This window comes from Euwallacea fornicatus, chromosome 14 (genome assembly GCF_040115645.1).
Source record: "Euwallacea fornicatus isolate EFF26 chromosome 14, ASM4011564v1, whole genome shotgun sequence".
Lineage (NCBI taxonomy): Eukaryota > Metazoa > Arthropoda > Insecta > Coleoptera > Curculionidae > Euwallacea > Euwallacea fornicatus.
This window is the reverse complement of record NC_089554.1, coordinates 969,548-994,859: the sequence shown is the minus strand read 5'-3', so window position 1 is coordinate 994,859 and position 25,312 is coordinate 969,548. Positions and strand designations below refer to the sequence as shown.

The 25,312-nt window shown below is 35.6% G+C and overlaps 3 protein-coding genes across 8 annotated transcripts; 1 reads left to right on the top strand and 2 right to left on the bottom strand.

The window, feature by feature from the left end:
- Positions 1-5: 5 nt before the first annotated feature.
- Positions 6-2,082, bottom strand: LOC136343335 (josephin-2-like). Of its 5 annotated transcripts, none has more exons than XM_066290008.1 (5): positions 1,396-2,082; positions 1,228-1,322; positions 627-899; positions 392-569; positions 6-317 (listed from the first exon to the last, which is right to left on the bottom strand). In XM_066290008.1, the coding sequence occupies exons 1-5, from the start codon at positions 1,471-1,473 to the stop codon at positions 141-143; spliced, it is 801 nt and encodes a 266-aa protein (XP_066146105.1). In that variant the 5' UTR covers positions 1,474-2,082; the 3' UTR covers positions 6-140. The 5 variants fall into 5 exon arrangements, with proteins under 5 accessions (XP_066146105.1, XP_066146104.1, XP_066146108.1 ...); XM_066290007.1 differs by having other exon boundaries at positions 6-344; positions 1,396-2,079; XM_066290011.1 differs by lacking the exon at positions 1,228-1,322 and having other exon boundaries at positions 6-344; positions 627-907; positions 1,396-2,077.
- Positions 1,194-5,821, top strand: spict (magnesium transporter spict). The gene is made up of 5 exons (XM_066289984.1): positions 1,194-1,272; positions 3,524-3,764; positions 3,892-4,034; positions 4,096-4,381; positions 4,435-5,821. The coding sequence occupies exons 2-5, from the start codon at positions 3,530-3,532 to the stop codon at positions 4,791-4,793; spliced, it is 1,023 nt and encodes a 340-aa protein (XP_066146081.1). The 5' UTR covers positions 1,194-1,272; positions 3,524-3,529; the 3' UTR covers positions 4,794-5,821.
- On the bottom strand, positions 4,809-21,383 carry LOC136343340 (calcium-binding protein E63-1-like). Of its 2 annotated transcripts, none has more exons than XM_066290020.1 (6): positions 21,161-21,383; positions 10,430-10,700; positions 7,448-7,490; positions 6,865-7,008; positions 6,036-6,299; positions 4,809-5,983 (listed from the first exon to the last, which is right to left on the bottom strand). In XM_066290020.1, the coding sequence occupies exons 2-6, from the start codon at positions 10,457-10,459 to the stop codon at positions 5,961-5,963; spliced, it is 504 nt and encodes a 167-aa protein (XP_066146117.1). In that variant the 5' UTR covers positions 10,460-10,700; positions 21,161-21,383; the 3' UTR covers positions 4,809-5,960. The 2 variants fall into 2 exon arrangements, with proteins under 2 accessions (XP_066146117.1, XP_066146118.1); XM_066290021.1 differs by having other exon boundaries at positions 10,430-10,686.
- Positions 21,384-25,312: the final 3,929 nt, after the last annotated feature.

The following is a 25,312-nucleotide window of genomic DNA, read 5'->3' as shown; positions in this document are numbered from 1 at the left end:
AAAAGTATGATCAAAACGAATATAATATCTCAATTATATCTTAAATATAAAAACAATGAAAAGCAACAGTCAACCATTTATTGTACACAAAGCATAAGAGTCCATGTTGTTGTCATCTACACTGCATGGTTATGGCACATTCAGCCTTCTTCTGATAGTAACTGTATGTCACTAATAAGAACTTCTTCAGCATCTCGATTAGTTGAGTCAATTATTTTATTATTATAATCTGACTTTTCCTTCAACCAACTGCCAGATTTCTCCACATCAGCAGTAATCACAATGAATATTTCTTTATCTTGGCATTCTAATTCTTGCTGTAAAAACCTTATCAAATCACTTTCCTGAAAATAGAAACTCACATTTTGTATTAAAAATGACACATCCTTACTATTCCAATAAGCAAAGGCTGGGTGAGCTTAGAATCTAAATTATAAAATTGGCCATTAAGCTTTTTTAATGCTATCCAGTGTCTTCTTTTGAGAATTGTTAGAAAACTGAGTTTGTAATCTGAAGGAATGTTTAATATAAGGCCTATAATGTTATTTAGATTTAAACAACTTGGGTCTCTAAAAAAAATTCATGTAACTTGATATGAGTAATGGCAATCTACAGACATTGCTTACTTTCTCTTATCAAACCAGACCATTCCACATCCTCGAGACTGTAAAGCACTAATAATGACATTTACATCATAATTTCCAAGGCCTAACATTGACTTGTGGGGGTTGATCCAGTGTTCAGGACTCAAATTGTAGCAAATGCTATCTAACTCACATTTCAAGAAGGCGTTTTTGTCTTGAAAGAGGTTGTTCAAGGCATGGAGGGCACATAACTCTCGAACTTGTTTTTCATGGTATATTGAAATTGTTTCTAAGTTATTAGAACACATTTTTAGGCTGAAAAACTTGAATTTATTTAATAAATTTACTAGAAAATGTAAACTGGTTGTAGGAATGTATTTTTATCATTTTATAATAAATTCTATCTTTATAAATAAAAATTAAGCTATTAATTACAATTTGTAAATAAACGTTATTCTGTCATTTTGATCTAGTTTACATAGATCGGTTTGGTCCTTATCAGCTGATTTTTGCACAATAGGATACCTGACTGTCATGTGAGACCAGTCTGATTGGTTGAAAATCAGATAGTGGGGATAAATTTCATTGAAATTATCGTTTTGTCGCGACGATTGACCATCGAAGCACAGAAAAAGAAACTAACCCGTTATTTTGTTTATACCGTGCATTAAAAAAAAATTTCAGTCTAGTAGGTTTTGAAGTACTTTTGACACCGCGCTCGTATGTCGTCGATATGTTCTTTTTCATAATAGGGAACATGAACAAATAAACCTAACCTCACTTAAATCGCTTTTTATATATTGAAATTTACCTTTATTATTAGTTGAATTTTATTTAAATTAGTCTTTTTGAAGATTCCTCGGACTTGTATATTGGTTAAAGTTTTCATAGCGCTAAAAACGGTGTTTACATTTGGACAAAAGGCTTTATGGTTGAGTTTTACTGGAATTGCAATTTTACTACACTGGGTTATGTAGTGAAATTGTTTAGGGGAACTAACACTGTTCAAAGGAAATTGGAAAGTGGTGGACCGACTAGACAGACCTTAGAACTTGTTAAAATTTGAGGCGAGTATTGGATGACAATCCCAGCACATTTTTAAGAATTCTTTCACAATATGTGGATGTATCACCTAGCATGTGCTTAATTAAAAAAAAAATGAATTATATCCATACAAAGTGCAAGTGTATTAGGAACCGCTGCCGCCAGGTTAAGAAAAGCGACTGAGATGGTCTAATTGGTTTAAAATTTAAGTCTTGAAAAAGGCTGTTTCTCATAAAATTGTATTATGATGAAGATAAACAGATTTGTATTTAAGTGATATCAGGGTATTTTTTGTCTGAAATTATGTGTAAGAACATATTAAAGATATAGGGGCTTGATGTCAAATAATCCAAAGCCTATTTGACCCAAATTTTATTTTTAATGGTATTTTTATATAATTATTCTTATCACCTCAGATGACTCAAATTCACGTGAAAACATCAACTAAACTAATATAGAAACTTATCAGATGTACCTTTATGTAATATCTATTGCTGAGTAGTATGGTGTGTGATAAAAACTATCCAATTGTGTCTTTGATATGTTCTACATAATCTTAAACATAAACAATTAAACCTAACCTCACTTTTTGTTGTTATTCTTTAACAGTTGTTAAAAAAACATAGGTAAATGTAATTAATATTTATTTAATTACTACATTTACAACAAATGCTTAAAGTGTTGTTCATTATTATCCAAACATAAATTAACACTATGTTTCATATTATAAAAGATTCTAATAAGAGTTTGAAGAAACACTTTGACATAATTATGGAATCTGTACTTAAGGTCTTTAATTCTTCTTCAACTTTAAAGTTTTAAAAATAGTATTTTTTAGCGTTGGAAACAAGAAATTGTCGAGTGGGGTTAAATCCTTTGAGATTGTGATAGATAGATGCAGTCTCATTCCCCAAGATAATTAAAAGTTGTTTTGTGAGCTGTCACTCCATGCTGTTGAAAGTATCAGTATTGCCATTTGTTAAAGTGAAATAGGTTGATGAATTCACCCAACATGTTCTGATATCAGCCAGCCGTGATAGTGTCATTAAAAAAAGGCCTACTAAGCACCTTCTTGAAATAGCAACCCATATATCAATTCTTTGAGGATATAAAGGTGTTTCCATAAACACAGAGATTATCTGCACTTCACATTCTCATATTTTGTGAATTCACATAGCCCAAAAAACGAAACCATGTCTCATCATTAAAAAATTTCAAATTCAGAAGGTTGTCATGTATTGTTTGATTAAACCAATTACAATATTTCAGCCTCTTTTCATAATCTAGGAGCTGCAGTTCCTGAAACACTTGTACCATGTATACATATAATTCTAAATTTTTTTTAAAGTCAACAAGTGCTAAGCAATACATTTACTTGATGAGAAAGTGTTTTTTAAGTTGTGCTGGGATTGTCACTTACTACTCATCTCACACTTTCAACAAGTTCTGAGGTTCACTTAGTTTATCTCTAATTTTTTGAACAATTTCACAACATAATGCGAAGCGTCACGGAACTGTGATTCCAGTCCTGCAATGTGTGGAAACTTTTCATGAAACTCTTGAAGACAAGGTTGAATTTCAAAGACCGATTTTCCGTTTATGACCTTTCCTCTCCGTAAATAAGACTAAATCATAAAGGCTCTTTGTCTAGATGTGAACATCATTTTTAGCACTTGGAAAACTTTATCACAAATCCGTGGACCCTTGAAAAGGATAATTTTTGATAAAATTAAACCAATAATGAAGGTAAACGCAGTCGTTTTTAAATGAGGTTAGGTTTATTCGTTTATGTTCAAGATTACGTAGAACATATTAAAGATATATGGGCTTGGTGATTATTTGACCGGAAATTTTTTTTAACGCTGGATACCTTCGTTCAAACTGTGTGAATATAGGTTAAGATGTATACCAAAGAAATAGAGACTCCGAGTAGGAAATCTCCTGATTCAGAGCACAAAAAATTCACCTTCTACATAGGGTTATTGTTAGCAATAAGTTCTTCAATTTTCATCGGTTCCAGCTTTATTATAAAGAAACTATCCCTTAAAAGGTTAAGTAAAGTAGGTGGGGTAAGGGCAGGTGCTGGTGGTTTTGGCTATCTGAAGGATTGGATGTGGTGGGTTGGGTTCTTGACAAGTAAGTAACATCAGTAAAATGCGAATTTAAGGACGTCCTGGATAATCACGAAGACTGCCATATTTAAACATTAAATCAAGTAAATGGCTCAAAAAGTAACATATAGGTAATTCATTGTTTTTTGTAGTGGGTGTAGGCGAACTTGCCAACTTTGGAGCATATGCATTTGCTCCAGCCTCACTTGTCACTCCACTAGGAGCTCTTAGTGTACTTGTGTCTGCAGTATTAGCTTCAAAATTTCTGAATGAAATTTTAAGTTTTAATGCAAAAGTAAGTTAACAATAATAGGACACCATTCTGTATTATATAACACTTATTAATGTTCACTTAGATGGGTTGCCTACTATGTGTATTGGGCTCTATTGTAATAGTGATACATGCCCCTCATGATGAGGAATTTGATTCTATCGATGCGCTGCTGTCTAAAGTCATGGAGCCAGATTTCCTTTACTATTTATTTCTTGTTGCCGTTATTGTGATTTCCATAGTATTCTTCTTGGGCCCTCGATATGGTAGTAGGTATGTTGCTGTTTATCTCTCACTTTGCTCAGCTATGGGCAGCTTGACTGTTATGTCATGTAAAGCTCTGGGGCTTTCAATCAGGGCAGCCGTTACAGGTATATTCATCTTGTTAATTTTATATATGTATATAAAAAAAAATTATTTCAAGGTGATCTCCTCCATAAGGATCTTTGGATAGTCTTCTTCTTGTTATTCATAGTAGTCATCTTTATCTGCCTTCAAATGAATTACTTGAACAAGGCATTGGATATTTTTGACACAAGTTTAGTAACTCCAGTTTACTATGTAATGTTCACCACAATGGTGATAGTTGTATCAGCAATTTTGTTTAAAGAATGGGCCCATATGGAGTGGACAAATATCCTAGGGGCTTTGTGTGGGTTTGGAATTACAATTGTCGCGATATTTTTGCTCAGTGGGAATCATAAAGATACTCATATGCCTATAGCAAAAAACAGTCGGGAGTTTAGAGAATATGGAAGCAATCGATTTCTAAGAACGGTGTGACGAATAGTGAGTTGGTTTGTGGGATGAAAGAGCTTTATTTTTGTACATAAATTTACATTCTTAGCAATATATTGTATATAAAGGACGTCAAGGAATTTATGTTGGTGATATTAACGTTTAATATGTAACGTTTTTGATAGGTGTCCTATCGAAAAGTAATTTTCTGGTTCTATTTACAATATAAAACTACATTAGTTGTTGTATCAATGCAACGCAATGGACTTAATGCTATTTCTGATTTAGCTAAAAATAATTATAACTTTCAAATTTTAAATTGGGGCCTCAGATTGAGCTCACAAATTTAATGTTTCATTCGGACATGTCACTGTAATAATATCTAATTACACAACACCTTCCATTAGTGTTTATTGTGTTCAAAATATGGTACTTTGGTAGGTAATTTAGATGGAGGAAGATGGAGAGACTAAATAGAAGTATTTACTGAATTTTATTATCATTTATCATTGTAAAGTAAGTAATTACTTAGGTAAGTAGTTGTTAATTTAAAAATTAAATCAGTCTTGGTTTCAAAATAATGCAAGATCATTTTATTAAAAACCAATGGCTTTGTAATCAGGCAAACTCAAATTACTGTATATATTATTTTTCAAGAATTGATCTTTTTTTCACAAAGCAAAGACGATGAGACACATCATTACTTTTCTTTGGCTGTATTTATGCAAAATTTCCGATATTTCATTTTAGTTTTGCCATATTTCATATTATGCTACTAATGATCCTTATCATTCTAAATTTAGTTACATCTTACACCACTAAACTGGCCATGAGAGAATAATAATTACTATAGTTTAATGTAGGCGGAAATGAGACACGATGGCGAAAATAGATAAAACTTATTTCTATCGTTATTTAGATTTAGGCAAATTATTTTTATCCTTAAGCGTAAAACTTATTTACACTTATTATCTATTTGTATAAAAGAATACTTATTTTAAAGCTTTATAAGTAAAATAAGCGTTCAAGAGTATTTTAATATACATGTGCTCATAAGAGTTAAGTTGACAAAATCATTTCATATTATTTCCATTCTCGACCAATGCTTTCCAAATTAATGGAATTTTCAGTGAACATTACGGGGCCTTTCCAGGCTGATTTAAGAACTCCATGTGGTAACTCAGGATTTTTTCGTGAAGTTTTAATCCACGGTTATGATAATAATTGGGCAAATTCTGTAATCGACACACATTAAAAAATGTAGCATTTTTAAAATTTTTACTATACCATTGTAGTTAATCTTTCCATCCCTATCTGTGTCAGCGGTGTTCATGACGTGCGTAAGCTGGTCTTCACTAATCTCCTCTCCAATCATCTCCATCGCTATCCGTAGTTCGTCCTTTGTAATATATCCGTCATTATCCATATCGAAGACCTGGAAGGCGGCCAAAAGATCGAGTTGTTCATCTTCACTTGGTGGGTTCAGGTGGCATAAATCCTGGATCTGTTTCACGAATTTTAGGAAGTCGTTTTCGTCTATTAGTTCTTTGCCTGTATGAATATCAAATTCAATATTAGTACGTAGCAAATAAGTAGTTAGTTTTATAATGTCATGTGGGGAATGATGTAGCTTCCAAATCTAGTTTGACCTACAGAAAAGTATCTTCATACGGATAGATTAAAAAAGAAAACTTTAAAACCCGAATATTGGAAAACTCCTCCTTTATCATCAATCATAGCTGAGTAACGTAGATAAGTGAATGAGACATTTTTTGTATGTATTAGTGGCTCTGTGATGTTACTTTGTTGTCATGCGCCGGTGCACGTATAGAACAAAATATTTGAGGTAATGGAGACGTCATTTTAACCGCCATGGATTAGTTTTTTTGATTAAAAATATTAAAGCAGCATTTCATTCCAAAACATTACATTCTTCACGTGATTTTTAAAATGAATCGTCTATCTCGCAATTTGTCTTGATTCATCAAGAGTAGTTGGACAATTCTATGAATGTAGGTGTTATTAATACAGCTAAGCCTCCTCTATTGTTGTTGCTGTTGATACGAGAGTTTGTGATTATTCGTTCTTTACTCCTCGATTCGTACCTAGTACCTACCAGCATGACTAGCACACATTATCAGCTCCTGAACCTTATCTTCTTTGATTTCAATGCCTAGATTGTTCAGCATAATTTTAAATTCTCTTGTAGTGACTTGTCCGTCCTGATTTCTGTCCAGTAGGTCGAACGCTGTTCTTAAGTCTAAAAATAAAAGAAGTGTTTGATTTTGCTGTATTAATAAATAGAGCTTGTTTGTGTAAAGAGCCAATATCAACATACTACATTCATATTATTTTATTTATAGCAGCAGTTAAAATATGCAAAAATTGTTGCTTGAACGCCAAATAATCATCGACTTGTTGATAATGCTATTTTAGAGTCAGTAATTATCAGATTAGGTTGGGATTAACCGAAGGGAAAAAAATGGCCTGTTTGGCACGCTCTGTGAAATAAGCTTTTGATTCACGGCCAGGATTAAATAATGTAATAGCTGTGATGTTTGTTAATTGGGAAAAAACACCAGACTAGATGTTAATGCATTTTTCATGCATAATCGTAGTTGTTTACATGGCACAAATAACGGAATAGTGACTAAGGCAATAGATATTGGCGTGTCTGGTGACTAACATGCACTGCTTACCTCTTAGCTCTTTTTCCGAAAACTCCTTTTTTATGGAAGAACTCTGGAAAAAAAATATAAAATTTATTAAAAAACCAAGACATAAAAATGAATAGATATAATAAAAGTTTTAGTTTATTTGTTTTAAATATTTAAAATAATTTGCATTGAACTTGAGACTTATTTTAGATGCAATCTGCATATTTTTAACGATCAGAAGGACATTTACGTATGCGCGTCTGTGCCAATCGTGCCCCTGCCAATTTAATAGTCACTTAATTGCTACAGATTTACGTTTGGCCGAAAATAAAATATTACATTCATTAATGAAGTAGGTGAATCCAGATTTAGGAACTGATTCTTCAAACTAGAAACCTTTTGAAACCATGTTTTTTCCATCGTTTTTTCATTCATCTGCCTATTTTGCTTTTATCGAATTTCAATTCCTAATATTATTTAGAAAGAAAGATTAAAGAGTTGATTGGAGTGGGTGATTAAATAGTTTTCCTTCAATATTTTCGTTTTTTTTTTCAATTAAGTTCTTTATATATGTTACGACATTAGAATTTCGTTTTACGAAATTGAACAGTTTCGATTGTTTTCGAGTTACAATGAAAAATATTTAGTAGTTTGCAGTAAATTATTTTGAAATGCGATTAAATGTGTTTATTTTTAAACTAGAAATTGCGTTTTACCGAGATATTCGACGATTATATATCTTGTAGGAGTGTCATAAACTAGCGAAAATATTGGCCTAGACATGAGTGTCCGTCATTTGGGATGCTCCTACGTGACTTTTTTTCGAAAAACATTCATACGCACACCTGATGTTGTGTACTTCAGTATATTTTCTAAAATTTATAATGTCAGACTTTATGTTTCATTAAATTGAATTAAGTTTATGTCACAACTTAACATAGTCATATAGAGCATATCGAAGAAACGTGAGTATAGCAAAAGGTGTATAAGTAAATAATTGAGAGAAGATCACGAAAGTTGATCTTAGTTTAAAATATGCCATTCCCCACCAGAAAATTCAATCATTAATAAAGTATAAAACAAAAATAAACTCCAAAAAGTTATGTCCTACATGCCATTAGCCCTGCGAATAATCACAGAACGTGAGTTACTCTTATTAACCAAGAGCATCGTAATTTAAATTGTATAATAATAAATCAAAAATATAAGCACAATAGCGATTTCGTGGTATAATAAAGGCAAAACAAACGACACAAATCACTATAATCATACATGACACGTTTGCCAGCTACAACTTATTTTGAGTTATTAGCTTGAAGCTTATTTTGAGTTATTAGCTTGAAAATAGAACAAAGGCGCCAGAAAGAAAATCAGAACTTTGTTAGTTAAAAAATGCACTTTTTGGATTCTGGAAAAAATATGTTATATAAAGTTTGCAATTTAGAATTAAAAACGGATAAAACGGCGAAAACTTTAAGTGAAAAAACTCGTCTTATCATTAACATTTTTTTAAGTTCGTGGAAACCCTTTCAAATAAAGTACGCCACTGATTTTCATGAATATTGAAACCTCTTAGGAGTTAATTTAAGATCAAGAATTGGCTGCGAGGATTAAAAAGATTAAAACACTATAGAGAAAGTCATTTCATTTTACCATTTAATAATAGAAGCTTTGAAAAGCATAGTACGTCAGTGACTTTTATTAGTATCGATAGTTTATAAATCTTTAGTTTTCAGCACTTTTATGGCGAAATCAACGTCGTCGTCGTCGAGAAGGAAATTAATAAAATATAATTTTGTTTGACATAAACCTCTATTTTATTTTACGCCTCTGGTTTTCCGAAATATAAAAAAATAAAAATGTCCAGCTTTTTAAATCGATCTGATAATCACGTCATATATACAGGGTGTCCATTAAACATGTGACAAAAATTCAAGGAGTTATTTTCTCGAGTATTCTAAGAATATTTTGTCCTTTGATGGTTTTTGAAAACCCTCCGAATTACAAGAAAAATTTTCGACAATAGCAACATTTTATTCCTAAACATTACATGTACAGCTACTTAATCTACAAGAACTCTTGAAAATTATTATTTCCAGCTAAAATGCAAGAATCTAATCTTTTCCTCATTCACTGTCGAACTCTTTCAAAAACGCTAAGGTTGTTTCATATTGAGTAACACTCAGCTTGAGATCTGATTTTTTTAAATCTTTCACAATTTCCACCGTTTTTTAACAAATCTTATAAATTATTCATCAACGCTTTCGTGAAACAGGCACATTGAAACGAAGTGGACCATTAAGACTAATAACAGTAAGGACACTAAAAGTAGATCAGAATGTGCTGAACATGATAGAGAAAGATCCAGGTACTGACGTTGATTTTTTTATCGATGAAACGAATTTCTCAACAAATGGATTTTCCAAGGTGAATCTTATAATGACTGCTTTACTCGAGGTAGTCATTTTCAACAGTTTTTGCAGAGTAAGAAGGTTGCACGCAATATTTAGTAAGGAAATGTTGCCATTGTCAAAATTTTTCTCGCCCTGTATTTTTGAAACAAATAAATTTTGCAAGAATCGTCAAAGGACAAAATATTCTTCGAATAGTTCAAAGGCTAACCTCCTGAACTTTTGCCGTGTGTTAAATGGGCACCCTATATATTTAGATGCTTAGTTCACTCTGTATGCGTGAAAGTTAGGTCAAAACATGCGTGGCTCAAAATAAGGCGAGAGAGTTCTTCCAAAAAAGAAAATGATAAGTTTTAAATTAACTTATTTGAACCGTTTTGAGTTCATCGATTTCGAAATCTGAAAAGCTTATCATTGCACGGTATTCAATTTTAATTTTCCCTTAAAAATGTATAGACCCTCGATTATAGTCAGTTATTCCAGAGATTTTAGTAAACGTTTCGGAAAGGATGTGGTAAATTTTTTAATAAAAAAAATGTTTCTTTTAATTGCTAAACTTAGTCATTTCATATTCAATAATGGTACTTTGTGATAGAAAAAAAAATCGACTTACCCGCCGTCTTCCCAATCTGGGCACTGACATGGCCACCACAACTCTTGCAGATTTTTCAGCGTGCACCGGACGATGTCTCACCTCACAAGATCGTGCGTTTCACTACCAATTTTATGATAAATCGCAGCAATTGTTCATACGAGTTTGAATCAAATGTTTACACACGCGACGACGAGGCTTTAAGATAACTTCGTGTATCAGTGCCAATTTTGATTCGCTTTGGATCCAGCCAGCATTCTCTCAGATGCCGGGTCAACCTGGAATATACCACCTGAAAATGTGTTTGTTTTTGATTTGGATTTTTCCATGCCTATCGAGTGGGAGCAGGTTTAACGGTCCAAAAATCTGTTCTGGGACTCCGAGTGGTTTAGATGGAAAATATGGAAAAATTAATCTTTGTTTTCGTAAGTGTGTGTTTGTTTGGGAAAGGAATAATTGAGCATTTATGGTCGCTCCATGCAGCGTCGGGTTAGAAATTGTCGATTTTAGCCGGTAGATTTGGGAATTTGTAACTTCTATGGTTTCAACTATTGGAAAAAAACCTACACATTTGAACGGTCTCGGCTGAGAAAACAGTGTGCAGAATATCAGCAAATTCCAAGAAGCAATGGTCTTTTTCGTAAAGTTATTCTGGGCACTTTAAGCCAAAATATAATGTTGTCAATGTTTTGAATGGATTTATTTCCATTTAAAAAAAAGAATTCATAATTGCAAATTCGAAATATTTACTAAAAAGAACAGGGTTGTAATGTTTTGAGAGATCGGAGGCAAAGAATGTGGTTGAAATTACCTGATGTAACCTTGATAAAACTAATTGAATTCCTCGAAAAATTGCTGTCAAAGAAAGGAATGTTTCTCAACTGATTTAAGTTGATTTATGTGAATTCCGAATATTCCTAATTACGGTTCAGTAATTTAAGCAAATTACCTTAAAAAACTCACTCTATTTTTCAAGAGGTCCTCACACAAAAAAGCGAATAACTCTCACTTGATTTAAATAGATTTATTCCAATCTGGATTTTTGAAATTTAGTTCCAACCGAGCTAAAGTTCTAAAATAATCGTTTAAAAGACCTTATTTTAATTCTAAAAGGACGTATCACTACCAATCATTCGGAACATTCATCTAAAGACCTTTGGACATATCAGAGAAATGATATCTATTGATGAATTTTGTTTATTCTTTAAATATGTGAAGCGTATGATATTTGTTCATCATCTACAACTGATAATTTTATTGTAATTTATTGTTTAATACAGTGGGATTTATTGTAATATCCAAAAACATTAAATCATTTACTGTAGGATTAGGTCCTCAGTCGATGTTTATTATTCCGAAAATTCGTCATAGATTTATGCGTAAAGCAGTGGCGTTGCAAATAAAATATAGTTCAGGAAATTCAATTTTAAGGCAGCTTAGAGAGAACTTAAAAAAAAAAACGTTGTATGGACAAAACTAGGAGTTGCACGGCAGTGGATTTAGGCTTCGATAATCTATTGGGTACACCAACACTGAAGTTCGTTTTCGTTTCAGTTTAGCTAGTTTTTGGCCAATCTAAAACGAATTTTAACTTGTTTTAGAAAAAAATTGTGAAAAAATTGGGTCAATCTAAAGCGACTTTTTTCTCAAATTTCATTGTAAAACGGTGACATTCGAATCGGACAAAACTGGGAAAATTCAGTAACACAATTTAGAACGAAGCATTTTAATAGTTTGCTTGATTAAACCATTGCTTGCATGATAGTGAATTGAGAAAACTTTATTTCGCTTTAATGTATACACAAAGCAACTTTATTATTTTTTACTCAACCGGGGTTTGCACGCCTATGGGTTTGGGCAGAGATAGAGACTAGGGAGGACCAATATGTGTTAACCGGACCAGAGCTTTTGATAGTCCAGTAGATTTGATAGTCGATAATCTACTGATTATTCTATACAGGATGTAACATAGCATCATAGAAATATTTCATGGGGCAACATTAATCTGCAAAATAATCAAAAAATGCTGATAAATACATGGTCAAAATCGCAGCGTTTTTGATATACAGTATGGCACATTTTAATATTCATTTAAACTGATAAATTATTGTTTTTTTAAGAAATTCAATTAAATGTTACGAATTGCTTTAGATAATTGATAACTGAACCGAATAATAATTTTTCCTTACTTTTTTTACATTTTTAATTTGGATCGATAGATATTTTTGCAAAATATTGGAAGAGACCCAAAAGAATTGAAAACGGAAGTTAAATTTGGTATTCTAATTCATACAAAGTGTTCCAAAAATATAGTGTTAAGGGTGTTCCTTCGATAAATGAAACACGACAAAGACAATTTGTTTTATGTAAAAATGGACTGTATTGACTATGCACTTATCTTAAAAGAATGTAAGAATCTTGGTCTAAGTAACGAAGAATAGGGAGAATGCTTATTGGGCGGGTACACGATATGATGCGGATCACATCCCGTCACCGACGTAGCTTTCACCCGACGAGACCACAGGAAAAGCAGAAAAAAAGAGAGCGAAAATTGCTCCGATTATCCCTTAAGTACTAACCCCGAAGAATTCCAACCAGGGGCGCACCACCACCAAGAACCATTATAAGCTATGGCTACAACGAATCCCATAACTCGTGGCCATCTGGGGAATATCTATACTAATCGCTTTTCTGGGAATATTGCGGGTCCAACAAATTGACCATCAAAGCAATAGTCCCTATAGAGAAAGATTCTTCGACTAGTAGCACATTCCCCAACCAAAGCGTATCCTTAGCTTTGGCCTGATGGGCCATGTGGTCTGGCACCCAGATGGTATTCTCCGAAAAGTATCGCAGTACATAGGCGTAACTTAAGGGAATAAATGACAGTATACAATAAACCTAACATTAACAACAATAAAAAATAAATAGAAAACAGAAAAACCAATAACTTAGAGTCCCTAACATGCCCCCGGCCTTGAAGCGCTTGCAGCGTCTTCAATGACAGTGTTCGTCGGCAGGGGACATATCTTGCTAAAAGAGCGCTTCACCAAACCACTAGAAGTTCTCAAAGTAGCCACACGATTCACTCCATCCTGGCCAGGGTGTACTGCAACTACTCGTCCCATGCGCCATTTGGAGGGAGGAAGGTTGTCCTCCTTGACAAGCACAAGTACCCCTTCCTGGACGTCCTGCTGACGTGCCTTCCACTTGACCCTCTGCTGCAGTTCGCTGACATATTCCTTGCTCCAACGCGTCCAAAAGTGCTGTTTGATTTGTTGGATCCTTTGGAATACCGACAACCGATTTGCAGGAATATGCTGTAGGTCTGGGTCGGGCAACTCCGTGAGACTTCTTCCGATCAGGAAGTGAGCGGGTGACAAGGGAGTTAAATCATTGGGATCTTGTGACAAGGGAGATAAAGGACGGGAGTTAAGTATTGACTCAATTTGTGCTAGTAGCGTAATGAGATGTTCGAAGGTCAAGTTGGCATTTCCCGCTACTCGTTTTAGGTGGTGCTTTACCGACTTGACACCCGCCTCCCAAAGACCTCCAAAATGAGGCGATTGGGGGGGTATAAAGTGCCATTGCACCCCCTCCTGGGCATATGAATTGGCCAGTTTACTCGATTCTTTAATCAAGAAATGGCCGAGTTCTGCCAATTCTCGATTGGCGCCGACGAAATTCGTGCCGTTATCCGAGTAAACGTGGCTAGGTCGACCACGCCGAGCAACAAACCGACGAAAAGCAAGCAGGAACGACTCGCTGCTTAGATCGGACACCAATTCCAAGTGTAAAGCCTTCGTCGCAAAGCATATAAATACGCTTACATAGCACTTAGACAACCTTGAGCCGCGACCCCTTTTGTCCCGTATATTGAGTGGACCCATGTAGTCCACTCCCACAAATGCAAATACGCTCCCACCAGTTAAGCGACTTGGCGGGAGGTCACCCATAAGAGGCGCCAAATACTGAGGGTTGAATCGCGAGCAGGTAACGCAATTCCTTACAACGGCCCTAATCAAATTGCGCGCCGCGACAACCCAGTATTTTTCTCTTAGGGATGCGAGCAATAGCTGAGGGCCGGCATGCATCAATCTCCTATGCTCATGTTCGCACAACATCCGCGTCAAACGATGTTTTGGAGACAAAAGCATAGGATGTTTCTTATTGAATTGATAAGCCGAGTTTCGCAACCTTCCCCCTACCCTCATTATGCCCTCACCATCTAGAAAGGGACTCAAACTTAACAACTTATCCTTAGGGTGCAAGGCGACACCCCTGCTGAGGCAATCGAGCTCGACTGGAAAGCTACTTCTTTGCGCAGTCTTGACCAACATTTTGATTGCCTCATTTAATTCCGAACTAGATAATGGGGTGCTGACGATGACCCCTTTCGATAACCTTAATCGACAATTGCCAACGAATCGAAGGACGTATGCTACGATGCGACTCAATCGATTGAAGTCAGAGTAGCGCTCGAAGAAATAGTCCCCTATGGCGACAAAAACAACAACTCTCTTTGGAACGCGGACCTCGGGCACCTCCTTAGGTCCTTCAGACACACTAGGCCAATGACTTTCCCTGGACTGAAGAAAGGAAGGGCCATACCACCAAAGACTAGATTCCATGAGTTCACTGGGAAAGACCCCCCTCGATACCAAGTCGGCCGGGTTTTCCCTAGTGGGGACGTGACGCCACTCACAATCCATTGTAAGCGTTTGGATTTGTGCTATCCGCGCGCTTACGAAGACCTTTAGGTTGCTGGGAGACATTTTTAGCCAACTCAAGACGATGGTTGAGTCTGACCAGCACACCTGCCTAACAAATTGCAATCTAGAGGCCGCCCTTACCTTGCTTATAAGTTTGGCCATGACCAATGCACCGCATAGCTCCAAACGAGGGATAGTCAGGGATTTCAAAGGACTCACCCTGCTTTTGGCGCATAATAACCTCACGGTTATATCGCCGTTTCGATCGATCGATCTGACGTAGACGGCTCCACCATAAGCGTCCTCACTAGCGTCAGAAAAACCGTGCAACTCATGGCACAAAGCATCCACGCATGCAATGTGGCGATCAATGTGAGTTCCATTGAGATTCGGCAACTCACTTCGGAATTTTGTCCAGGCTGTATGCAAATGGGCAGGGACTGATTCATCCCACGACAACCCTTCTTGCCAAAGCCTTTGGATTAGGATTTTTGCGATGATTACAGCCGGACATAGAAGACCCAAGGGGTCGAAGACTTGCGATATACCTGACAAGATGGTGCGCTTTGTCACTTTCACGTTCGTGTCAAAGGCCTGAATTTTGTACGACAAAACGTCTGACGAACAATGCCAAGTTAAACCCAAAATCTTAGCCCTTTCGTCCCCGTGAAAATCTAGCACCTGAAAATCCTCGTTTCCTTGACTCACCGCACGCAATATAGCGGGTTCGTTGGAAAGCCATTTCCGCAATTTGAAACCACCCCCTGCCAATGCAGCGGAAACTCTATGACACATTCTAATTCCTTCCTCAACCGAATTTATTGAGTGAAGGAAGTCGTCAACATAGAATGACGATTTTATCACCGAGGCTACATCAAGTTCACTCTCCTGTGCTACTTGATGTAGACACCTTACGGCTAAAAAGCTGGCACTAGCTTGCCCGTATGTGACGGTGTTCAATTCAAAAACCTCGATAGGATCTGAGGGCGATTCCCTCCAAAATATCCGTTGCAAAGAACGTTGTTTAGGCTCCACAAATACTTGCCTATACATCTTGGCGATATCCGCCGAAACCACAAATAGGAACTCGCGAAAACGAATCAAAATATCAAATAAGTCCGATTGGATCACGGGACCGACCATTTGCAAATCGTTCAGGGATTTCCCTGTTGAAGATGGCATACTACAATCAAATACGACCCTCAATTTAGTGGTGCAACTTTCTGTTTTAATAACAGGGTGATGAGGCATATAGTAGGAGACACGATCATCCTCATCAAGCACCCTAGTCATGTGCCCAAGACTCGAATATTCCCGCATGAAACTGCAATATTCTTCCCTCAAAGCTGAATCCCGGCTGAGCTTACGTTCTAGCGAAAGGAACCTATGGAGAGCTTTCGTCTTTGAATTCCCCAAGTCAGCGACGGGATGCTTTAAAGGGATGGCAACCATGAAACGGCCGTCGACCGAACGCCTATGCGTTCTTTGAAAATGCTCCTCACATTCGAGCTCCTCAGCCGACCAGGCCTTGGTCTCAGAGAAATTATCTTCGACCTCCCAAAATTTTTTCAAATCAAAGTCAATGTTTGAGCCACTTGGCCGCGAATTTGTACTCAAATTGCAAATGGAGTTGATGCTACCGGGATTCGCCATTGATCCGGAGACAATCCATCCGAATCTGGTTTTCTGCAAGATGGGATTGTGCGGTCCAAGACTAATTTGACCGACACACAACAACCCATAAAACAATTCGCTGCCAATCAGAAGATCTATAGGGCCAGATTTGCTAAATTCCGGATCTGCCAACGTGATGTTGGATGGAATATTTAGCCGACTAATATTCACAGGAGCACCAGGAATGAAGCCGGTGATCCTGGGCAAAACTAAACACTTTAAGGAAGACTTATAGCCACTGTGTCGCGCACACACCTCGATGTGGCAACAGTGTTTCACCTCTGACGCCTTAGATCCCAATCCCCCGACTATTACTTCGAAATCGCCCAATTTTATCTTCAGCCTCTTGCATAATGAAGAGGTAATGAAGTTTGACTGACTTCCCGAATCTAAAAGTGCGCGCACCTTTAAGCGCTTACCCTCGGCACTGACAACGTCAACTAGAACGGTGGATAGGAAGACATGATTATCCGAACTAAGTGAAGACAACGAAACCTGATGCTCCAAACTCTCCACTGGTTTGGGGGCATCGTCTTGCACCCTGACGGGTTCAAAGTGCAACAAGGTGTGGTGTTTAGCCGGGCACTTGCTGCAATTTCTCAAGCGACAATCCTTTACAGAGTGACCCGGCTTCAAGCAATTGAAACACACCTTGAGTTGCTTGACCTTGCCGAATCGTTCGTTGGGGGACATAGCCAAAAAACTTGGGCACTTAACTAATGAGTGTTTGGCTTTACACACTCCACAAGAAATATCGCTCCCAACGAAGGTTTTGGCGCTCGTCTTATTAGGTTTGAGTCCTACATTTCGTTCTGGTTTACTATTATTGCCCCTCTGACGATCGATAGCTTCGAGCATGTCCGCCCTGGCGCTCAAAAACTCTCTCAAAGAGTCCCATGAGGGGACCTCTTTGTGGGTGCTCTTCGCCTCCTCCCATTGCCTTTCCGTCACGGGGTCCAGCTTTGTGCTTATGAGGTAGGCTACCAGAACACCCCAATTTTCGGGTTTTTGACCCAGAGCGGTCAGCGCAATTAAGCTCTTACTCACGCTGTCAATTAAACTCCTCAATTTAGGAGCCGATTCTCTATGCATCGATTCCACTTCAACTAGAGTTTTCAAATGGATGTGCACGAGCACCCGCTTATTATCATATCGCTCACTCAAGGTTGTCCAGGCGATATCATAGTTGCCCTCTGATAATTCAAGAGTTCCCAAAACCCGAGACGCTGCGTCACGCAGCGACGCCCGCAAGTAATGAAACTTTTGAATGCGACTCAGCCTATCGTTGTTATGTATTAGACTAAGGTATAGATCTCTGAACCCAAGCCAATCTTTGAAATCGCCAGAGAAAGTTGGCAATGAGATAACCGGCAATTTGATATTATCTAAAGGGCTGGGAGATTCCGCCCCTTGCGAGGTGCCGCCTGCAGTGGACGCATCAACCCTACTGAATTTTTGCAGTAAACCCTTTCCTTTGGCCTTAAGTTCAAAGTATCTATTCTCAAAGTCGTCCCGCTCAACTAATTCGTCGTCGTAATCGTCAGCATGCAGCTCCAACTCACTTTGGATAGTTCCAAACCTCTCGAAAGTACCTTCCAATTTGTCGAGTCTCTCAATTATCTGCCCTATTTTTTCGGCACCTAGACCGCTACTTACATCTAACCTTTCGAGAAATTTGCTGAACATAGTGAGTTGGGCTTTGCACGTTCTCCTAGCCACGTTTAACCCTTTTAGCTCCCCAGCAGATGCCATGATCACAAAATCTCGATACACGCGTCTACCAGGTACGATCTGCTCTAATGCAGGAGCTCACAACAACGGCACGCAATTTGTAGCCACGCCAAGCTTTGTAATATGCGGCTACAAGTCACCGTGTGCGCAAAGGTAAAGGTTAAGCAGTACGGCACACAATTTGTAACCACGCCAAGTCTATGTAGAATATGCGGTTACAAAACGCCAACTTTACGATACGAATGATCTAATCACTAGCAAATAGCACAAACGAAAGCAATACGGTTCAAAGGCAATAGGACAAGGACTTACCCACTTCCCAAACAAAGCTCCCTGGCTTCCACGATGATCCGGAAACACCAAGATTTCTTCTTACTTAGCCCCAGACGAACAGCGATTTTGTTTGTTGTTCTGGCACGTGAAGCAACTTCTATCACGCCTACAGAGCAACTTCTCGGTTTTGCACGCGAACAACTTCTATCGCGACACAAACACCGACCGAATGATTTTCCACAAGCCCGAATCCGGCTCGAAGGACCAAAATGTTAAGGGTGTTCCTTCGATAAATGAAACACGACAAAGACAATTTGTTTTATGTAAAAATGGACTGTATTGACTATGCACTTATCTTAAAAGAATGTAAGAATCTTGGTCTAAGTAACGAAGAATAGGGAGAATGCTTATTGGGCGGGTACACGATATGATGCGGATCACATCCCGTCACCGACGTAGCTTTCACCCGACGAGACCACAGGAAAAGCAGAAAAAAAGAGAGCGAAAATTGCTCCGATTATCCCTTAAGTACTAACCCCGAAGAATTCCAACCAGGGGCGCACCACCACCAAGAACCATTATAAGCTATGGCTACAACGAATCCCATAACTCGTGGCCATCTGGGGAATATCTATACTAATCGCTTTTCTGGGAATATTGCGGGTCCAACAAATTGACCATCAAAGCAATAGTCCCTATAGAGAAAGATTCTTCGACTAGTAGCACATTCCCCAACCAAAGCGTATCCTTAGCTTTGGCCTGATGGGCCATGTGGTCTGGCACCCAGATGGTATTCTCCGAAAAGTATCGCAGTACATAGGCGTAACTTAAGGGAATAAATGACAGTATACAATAAACCTAACATTAACAACAATAAAAAATAAATAGAAAACAGAAAAACCAATAACTTAGAGTCCCTAACATATAGTATATATCGCATTAAATAGTATATGAAAACATAACACTCTATACATGGCTACTAACAATTTCGACATTTTGTTGTAGAGCCTCTTAAAGATAACAGGTGTATGAAATTTCAAAAATTTAACTCAAGGCATATGTGAAAAAATGTAAAATATGAAAAAAATGTGAATCTTTGCCACTGTCCATGGGTGCATTTTTGACCAGGGGCCTATTAACATTTTTTTCTTATTTTGCAATTATTGTTTTCTGAAATATCCTTATCATGGTTTGTTACACCATGCGTAAGTTGTAAAATCCACCTTCGGTTGGTATGCAAAACGCAGGAGTTGTAAATGAGTTGGTCTTTCAAAAAACCACTGCATAGGCAGTTGCAATCGAGGTATTTAAAAGATTAAAAAATTGTGTAGAATAAATTGAAAATAGTCATTTATCATACGGTTATGGATAATGTACTGATTGTTTCATGCTGGCAACTGATTCACCCCTGTTCCCGCTTTCGTAGAGTGGTGTTGTTTATTAGAACTTGCTAAAATCTATTTTTCTGATAGTTGAAATAGACAAATTCCTTTTCTAATAGCAATGGAAAATTTTGACTTTCATAATGAACTAATTTGTGTAATGCTTAGAGCTGCACAATTTACGAAATCTGTGCATATTTATGACTCAAATGTAATATTGAATCTATCCGAAAAAACGCAATTCCGGTAATTAAATACCGTTTATCTTGACCGATATCGAAACTCGTTAATCACAAACACTTATAAGTAGTAATTGATGGCTTTGCATTGGCTTCAATATAAAACAGCTTTTAGCAAGTATGTACATATATTTTAGTTTTTTAAATACTTAAAATATGGTAGAATTGAGTTTTTTTAAATATTTTAGACTGCACACTAAATTACGCAATCAGTGATAGATTGCTTTAAATAGGATTTCCGTAAAAATGAATTTACATTTAACTTGAAAGTCAGCCAGATAAGTAACAGAATTAAATTATTGTCAACAGTTTAGATATCGACGAAATTATAATATTAATTTGAAGCACTTGCTGTAAAGAATGCTGCAGCGAATAGAGCTCTATGTTGCCTTTTTTAACTTTTCGCATTAGCTTTACTCAATCAGTTGCTGCTATAAAGACTGAACGTAACAAAGTTATATTACATCGGGACCTAAGTAAGAATTTAATTAGTAATAAAATGTTTTCTCTGAAAAGATATATGGTACAGTTTTCCAATAATCTTTATTTTGTTGCAAACGCCACATGCCACATGTTGATAATCAGTTGTAATCTTCCTACACATCCAAGTCTCCCTGATCTGCTGTCTTATACATTTGAGATATCACCCGAAGGAGCAGCACCATATGTGGCACATCAGTTTATGATGTGAAATTGTACAAATTTTATAATTTCAATAAATTGTAAAATCTAATTATTTACCTCGAAAATATATAGTGCACCAAAATAAACTAATCACAGTTTGGTGTAACGGGCACTTAAAATACTCGGGAATTCACGAAACAGGTGCCGATTTCTCGTAAACGAAATTCCACAAGATTCGCCTGGGTTGAGTTGAAAGACGAGGAACCTAATTGAGTGACAAAATTATCTTTTGATAAGGTTTGTGATTATAAATTTAAGAGTAAACAGTGGGATTTTATAGGCGGTTTGTTTTTTCAGCGTTTCGCTAATAATATATTTGTGGGGCTTTAAACTAGTCTAAATGTCTCTGTTTTACAACCCATCTGTTACTTTTTGAATAATAGGAGTGACGTGTTGGTATACCGAGCGATTTTCAGTACCGAGTAAATGTTGCAATTATGATTATATCTCATATTAATGTATCATCGTCAGGAGTTTTAGATAATTCGATACACGGAAACAAGATATGAAATAGCTTTTATCCTATAGAAGTTTACCTGGTTGTCACAATCGGTAGAAAAATCTGTAGATTGCATATATGAATGGAAAATTAGGAAATCGTGGATTGATTGGTAGACAATGTTGGAATAATTAAAAATAACGTATTAATTAAACCACTTTTGTCCTTGAAATTGAATTGAAAATGAATTGAAAAAAAATATATATTTTTTCAATTCAAAAGCAACATAAAATAGAACAAATAGTACAATCTGGTGATGTTTTTTTTTTTAATGTTGCTTATCTCATGGATAGTACAAAATGGCCTACTTTTTAAAATTAAAATGTGGGCCAAGTAACATCTCAAATTAAAAATATTTCAAAACTTCCTTCAACGGTGTATTGCGATTCAAAATCTATCCATTAGTTTTTCAGAAAAACAGCCATACATTTGATAAATATGCAATACAAATTCAGTTAAAGAGGATGTAAACTATGAAAAAACTTGTTCGTTAATAGGAAATTGGTTTGTTTTCGATTTTGTACTTACAAACAGTCTTTAGTTATTTTTATTTAACATTTATAAAATAAAACCAATTTTTTATTAACAATAAAGTGTTTTCATTATTTATATACTATTTACCGAGGTTAGTATTGCATTTTTTACCAAATTTATATCTGTTTTTCTTAAAAACCATCAATAGATTATGAATCGCAATACACTATTAAGTGTAGTTAAAAAAAAACTTTCATTTGAGGTGTCACTTGACCCATGTTTAAATTTTTAAAGATTTGCCGTTTTGTGCTATCGGTGACATGAGGGACATTTAAAAAAATTAAGAAACATCAAAAGATAGTATTTTTTGTCATATTTAATGCTGCTTTTCAATTTGTAAAAAGTAATAATTTGTTAAAAAGAAAATATTGGGCAATTTAGAACTGTACTGTATATTAAATACTCCTATATTTTTTACACTGAGAGCATTTGTAATCAACAGAGTTGCTCAAACTTTTTATGTCCTTTAATTTTACTTAAAAACTAAAGTCTATATTGGAAGATTTGGAGACAGTTTTATAGCTTTACGTAAAGTAATCTAAAAATTTGCTTAAAAATCTGCCTACTGGAAATGATTGTTTCTGAGTTTCATCGAGGACCTCTTCAGATTAAACTGCAAACCTTTCAGAAACAAACTTTAACCTACCAAATTGCCCGTTATCGAAGTTTTCAGATTTGATTTTCAAGATTGATTTCATTTATTCGATCAATTTATAATTTGATCACGATTATATATAAAGTTATTCCCCCAAGTTGTTCATTAAAATCTTACTAGGATCTAAAATTGATATGAGTTTGAAAATTTGTAGTTAAGTTCGACGCATACTATTAAAAAAAAACAAATTTTAACTATGTGTCATTTCCGATTTGACCGAAAATAACTGTCAATTTACTTATTTCATATAGGACCTCCAGTATATTATTTTACTTTTAGATTCTACGTAATATTTGAGACGCATTTTTTTTGTTATGTCCTCTTTTTAGCTCTCACTGTTTTTGAAATATTTGACCGGGAATTAAAAATGTTTCTTCATAATGATTAATTGAAAGGTGTAAAACTCTGTAGTTATTAAAGACATAATCTTCATATTTTGCAGACTGTCAATACATAGTTTTAAGTTAACACTTTTGCTATTTGTACGGCTTAGTATTATACAGGGTGTCCAAAATTAAGCTACTAACATTTACATTTTTCAAATTGCAAAAGCCTATTTTTTTAATGGGACACCCTATAACTTTAAGCATTATCAAGTAGAGGATATAGTTCGTTATCGAATTATATTAGGGCTACCTATACCTTTTTCAAACCATTTTTGAAATAATTAAGTTTTATGTGATATTACATTTTTCATTATCATTATTATACACACAATTGTTATATAGAATATTATACAAAAAATTTGTTTCAAATATTTCATAGAATCTAAAAATAAAATGTTATACTAAGCGTCCCATGTGAAATAAGTAAGTTCACAGCTATTTCCGGTTAAACCGAAAGTGACATGAAGTTGAAGATATTAAAAAAAATAGTACACGTCGAAATTAACTTAAAGCTAAATTTTCCAATTCGTATCGCTATTAGATCCTAGTACGGGGTTAATGAATGGATTGGATGAATAATCTTGTATATTATGAAGGAATTGTGAAAGGGGCGATCCCTGAAACAACCCTTGTCACTAGAAAAGGGAGTGAAAGTATCGTTAAGTTGTATGTTTTGAAATAAGTTTTTGCCTAGATATGAAGTCGGTATTTTAAAGTCTGCAATTTATATATATGATTAAGTGAAAATACTATTAACCCGTCGAATACGGGCTAGGGTCACTAATGACCCCACGCTCTTGTTTTTCTTATTTTAAAGTGTTAAAACAAATTAGTTTCTTATCGTATTACAAGAATGTTGTTCTTCAGTCCTCCACATTGCTTGGGGTGGATTATTTTGTTAGAATATGATAATCAATTTTTACAAATTTTAGTTGTTCAAAAATTGAAATTGGAGTCTTTCTGGGATGTTATTTGGCACTTCCGACATTTCTAATTTAAAGCATCACACTTCTCGGATTCAGCTGTATAAGCATTACCGGGAAGTAATTAGTCATGTTGGTTGTTGTGTTCACTCTTTCTCTATTCTCTTTATCCTTTTCCTTTTTCACCGAATTTATCCATTTTACCTTTATTGAATGTAGAGATCTAGTTTTTGTTCAGCTCGAATGAAAGTATCAAATATGATTTGATGATAGAGGAACTGAATATGTGGTGCAGCTCGAGAAACCAGAATCATTTCGCTTGGTTCGAAGACGAAAATGTGTGATCCTTCCCGATGATTGAAATGTGCTTCCATAAAGTGACAGCGAAGATGTTTATGGACAGAATATTTAAATGTATCTATGATCCAGAGACAGTTAAATAATCCTTCGTTCGTGTACGTTCAAGCAGCCTTCCAAGAGGAGTTCTTCAGTTAATGGAGCGTTGCTTACAATCTCTTCAAGCGGAAGAACAAGTGGAAGAATACGCAAGGGAAACTGTTTCAGATGAGGAATTGGAAGAACCTTCGCTAATTGGCAAAAAAAAAGATTAAGATGTGACTTTAGCTCAAGAAATATTAACACCAAAATCAACATCAAATGCCACAATTGTAAAAATTTGTCTGCAAAGGATACCAAAACATTTTCATTATATGCAAACAGTATAACTAAATTTTTAAAACCTTTTGAATTTCAATGTTAATATCTTAATATTTAATGTTTCTAAAAGTCTAATAATTTATTGAACTTGATTTCCTTCATTTGTAGCACACATTTATTACACTTATTACCCGGTACGTTGTGTAAAGTTTTTCACCCGGTATTTGGAAGATTAATGTAATTTCTTCAATTTCCTTTAGTTCTATTTATTGATTTGTTTTGTGCGATCTCTATTAGGTTATCTTCATATGATATTTCGCGTACACCACCGGGAAGGCGAGATATTACTTAAGTCAATATCTAATATCTTATTGTCATTAAAACTTATTTTTATTTTTTTTAAATCTGGATGTTCTAAATGTTATGAAGAGAAGCTCAGTAGTGGATCAAATGTAACAATCAACTTTGTTAAAATAAGTTTTTAAGGTTTTGCTATCAGAATAAATGAAATTTTTAATTTTATATCGAGTTGTTTTGGAATAACGAGACTTGCTA

Excerpts from the sequence above, each read along its gene's own strand:
- LOC136343335 (XM_066290007.1), bottom strand. The coding sequence starts at position 1,473 with ATGAAAACTTTAACCAATATACAAGTCCGAGGAATCTTCAAAAAGACT. Across the intron at positions 1,323-1,395 it reads AAATTCAACTAATAATAAAG|AACATATCGACGACATACGA; the intron begins GTAAATTTCAAT and ends ATTATGAAAAAG. Across the intron at positions 900-1,227 it reads CGGTATAAACAAAATAACGG|CCTAAAAATGTGTTCTAATA; the intron begins GTTAGTTTCTTT and ends CAAGTTTTTCAG.
- spict (XM_066289984.1), top strand. The coding sequence starts at position 3,530 with ATGTATACCAAAGAAATAGAGACTCCGAGTAGGAAATCTCCTGATTCA. Across the intron at positions 3,765-3,891 it reads GTGGGTTGGGTTCTTGACAA|TGGGTGTAGGCGAACTTGCC; the intron begins GTAAGTAACATC and ends TGTTTTTTGTAG. Across the intron at positions 4,035-4,095 it reads TTTTAAGTTTTAATGCAAAA|ATGGGTTGCCTACTATGTGT; the intron begins GTAAGTTAACAA and ends ATGTTCACTTAG.
- LOC136343340 (XM_066290020.1), bottom strand. The coding sequence starts at position 10,459 with ATGTCAGTGCCCAGATTGGGAAGACGGCGG. Across the intron at positions 7,009-7,447 it reads TTCGGAAAAAGAGCTAAGAG|ACTTAAGAACAGCGTTCGAC; the intron begins GTAAGCAGTGCA and ends TTTTATTTTTAG. Across the intron at positions 6,300-6,864 it reads AATGTGTGCTAGTCATGCTG|GCAAAGAACTAATAGACGAA; the intron begins GTAGGTACTAGG and ends ATATTCATACAG.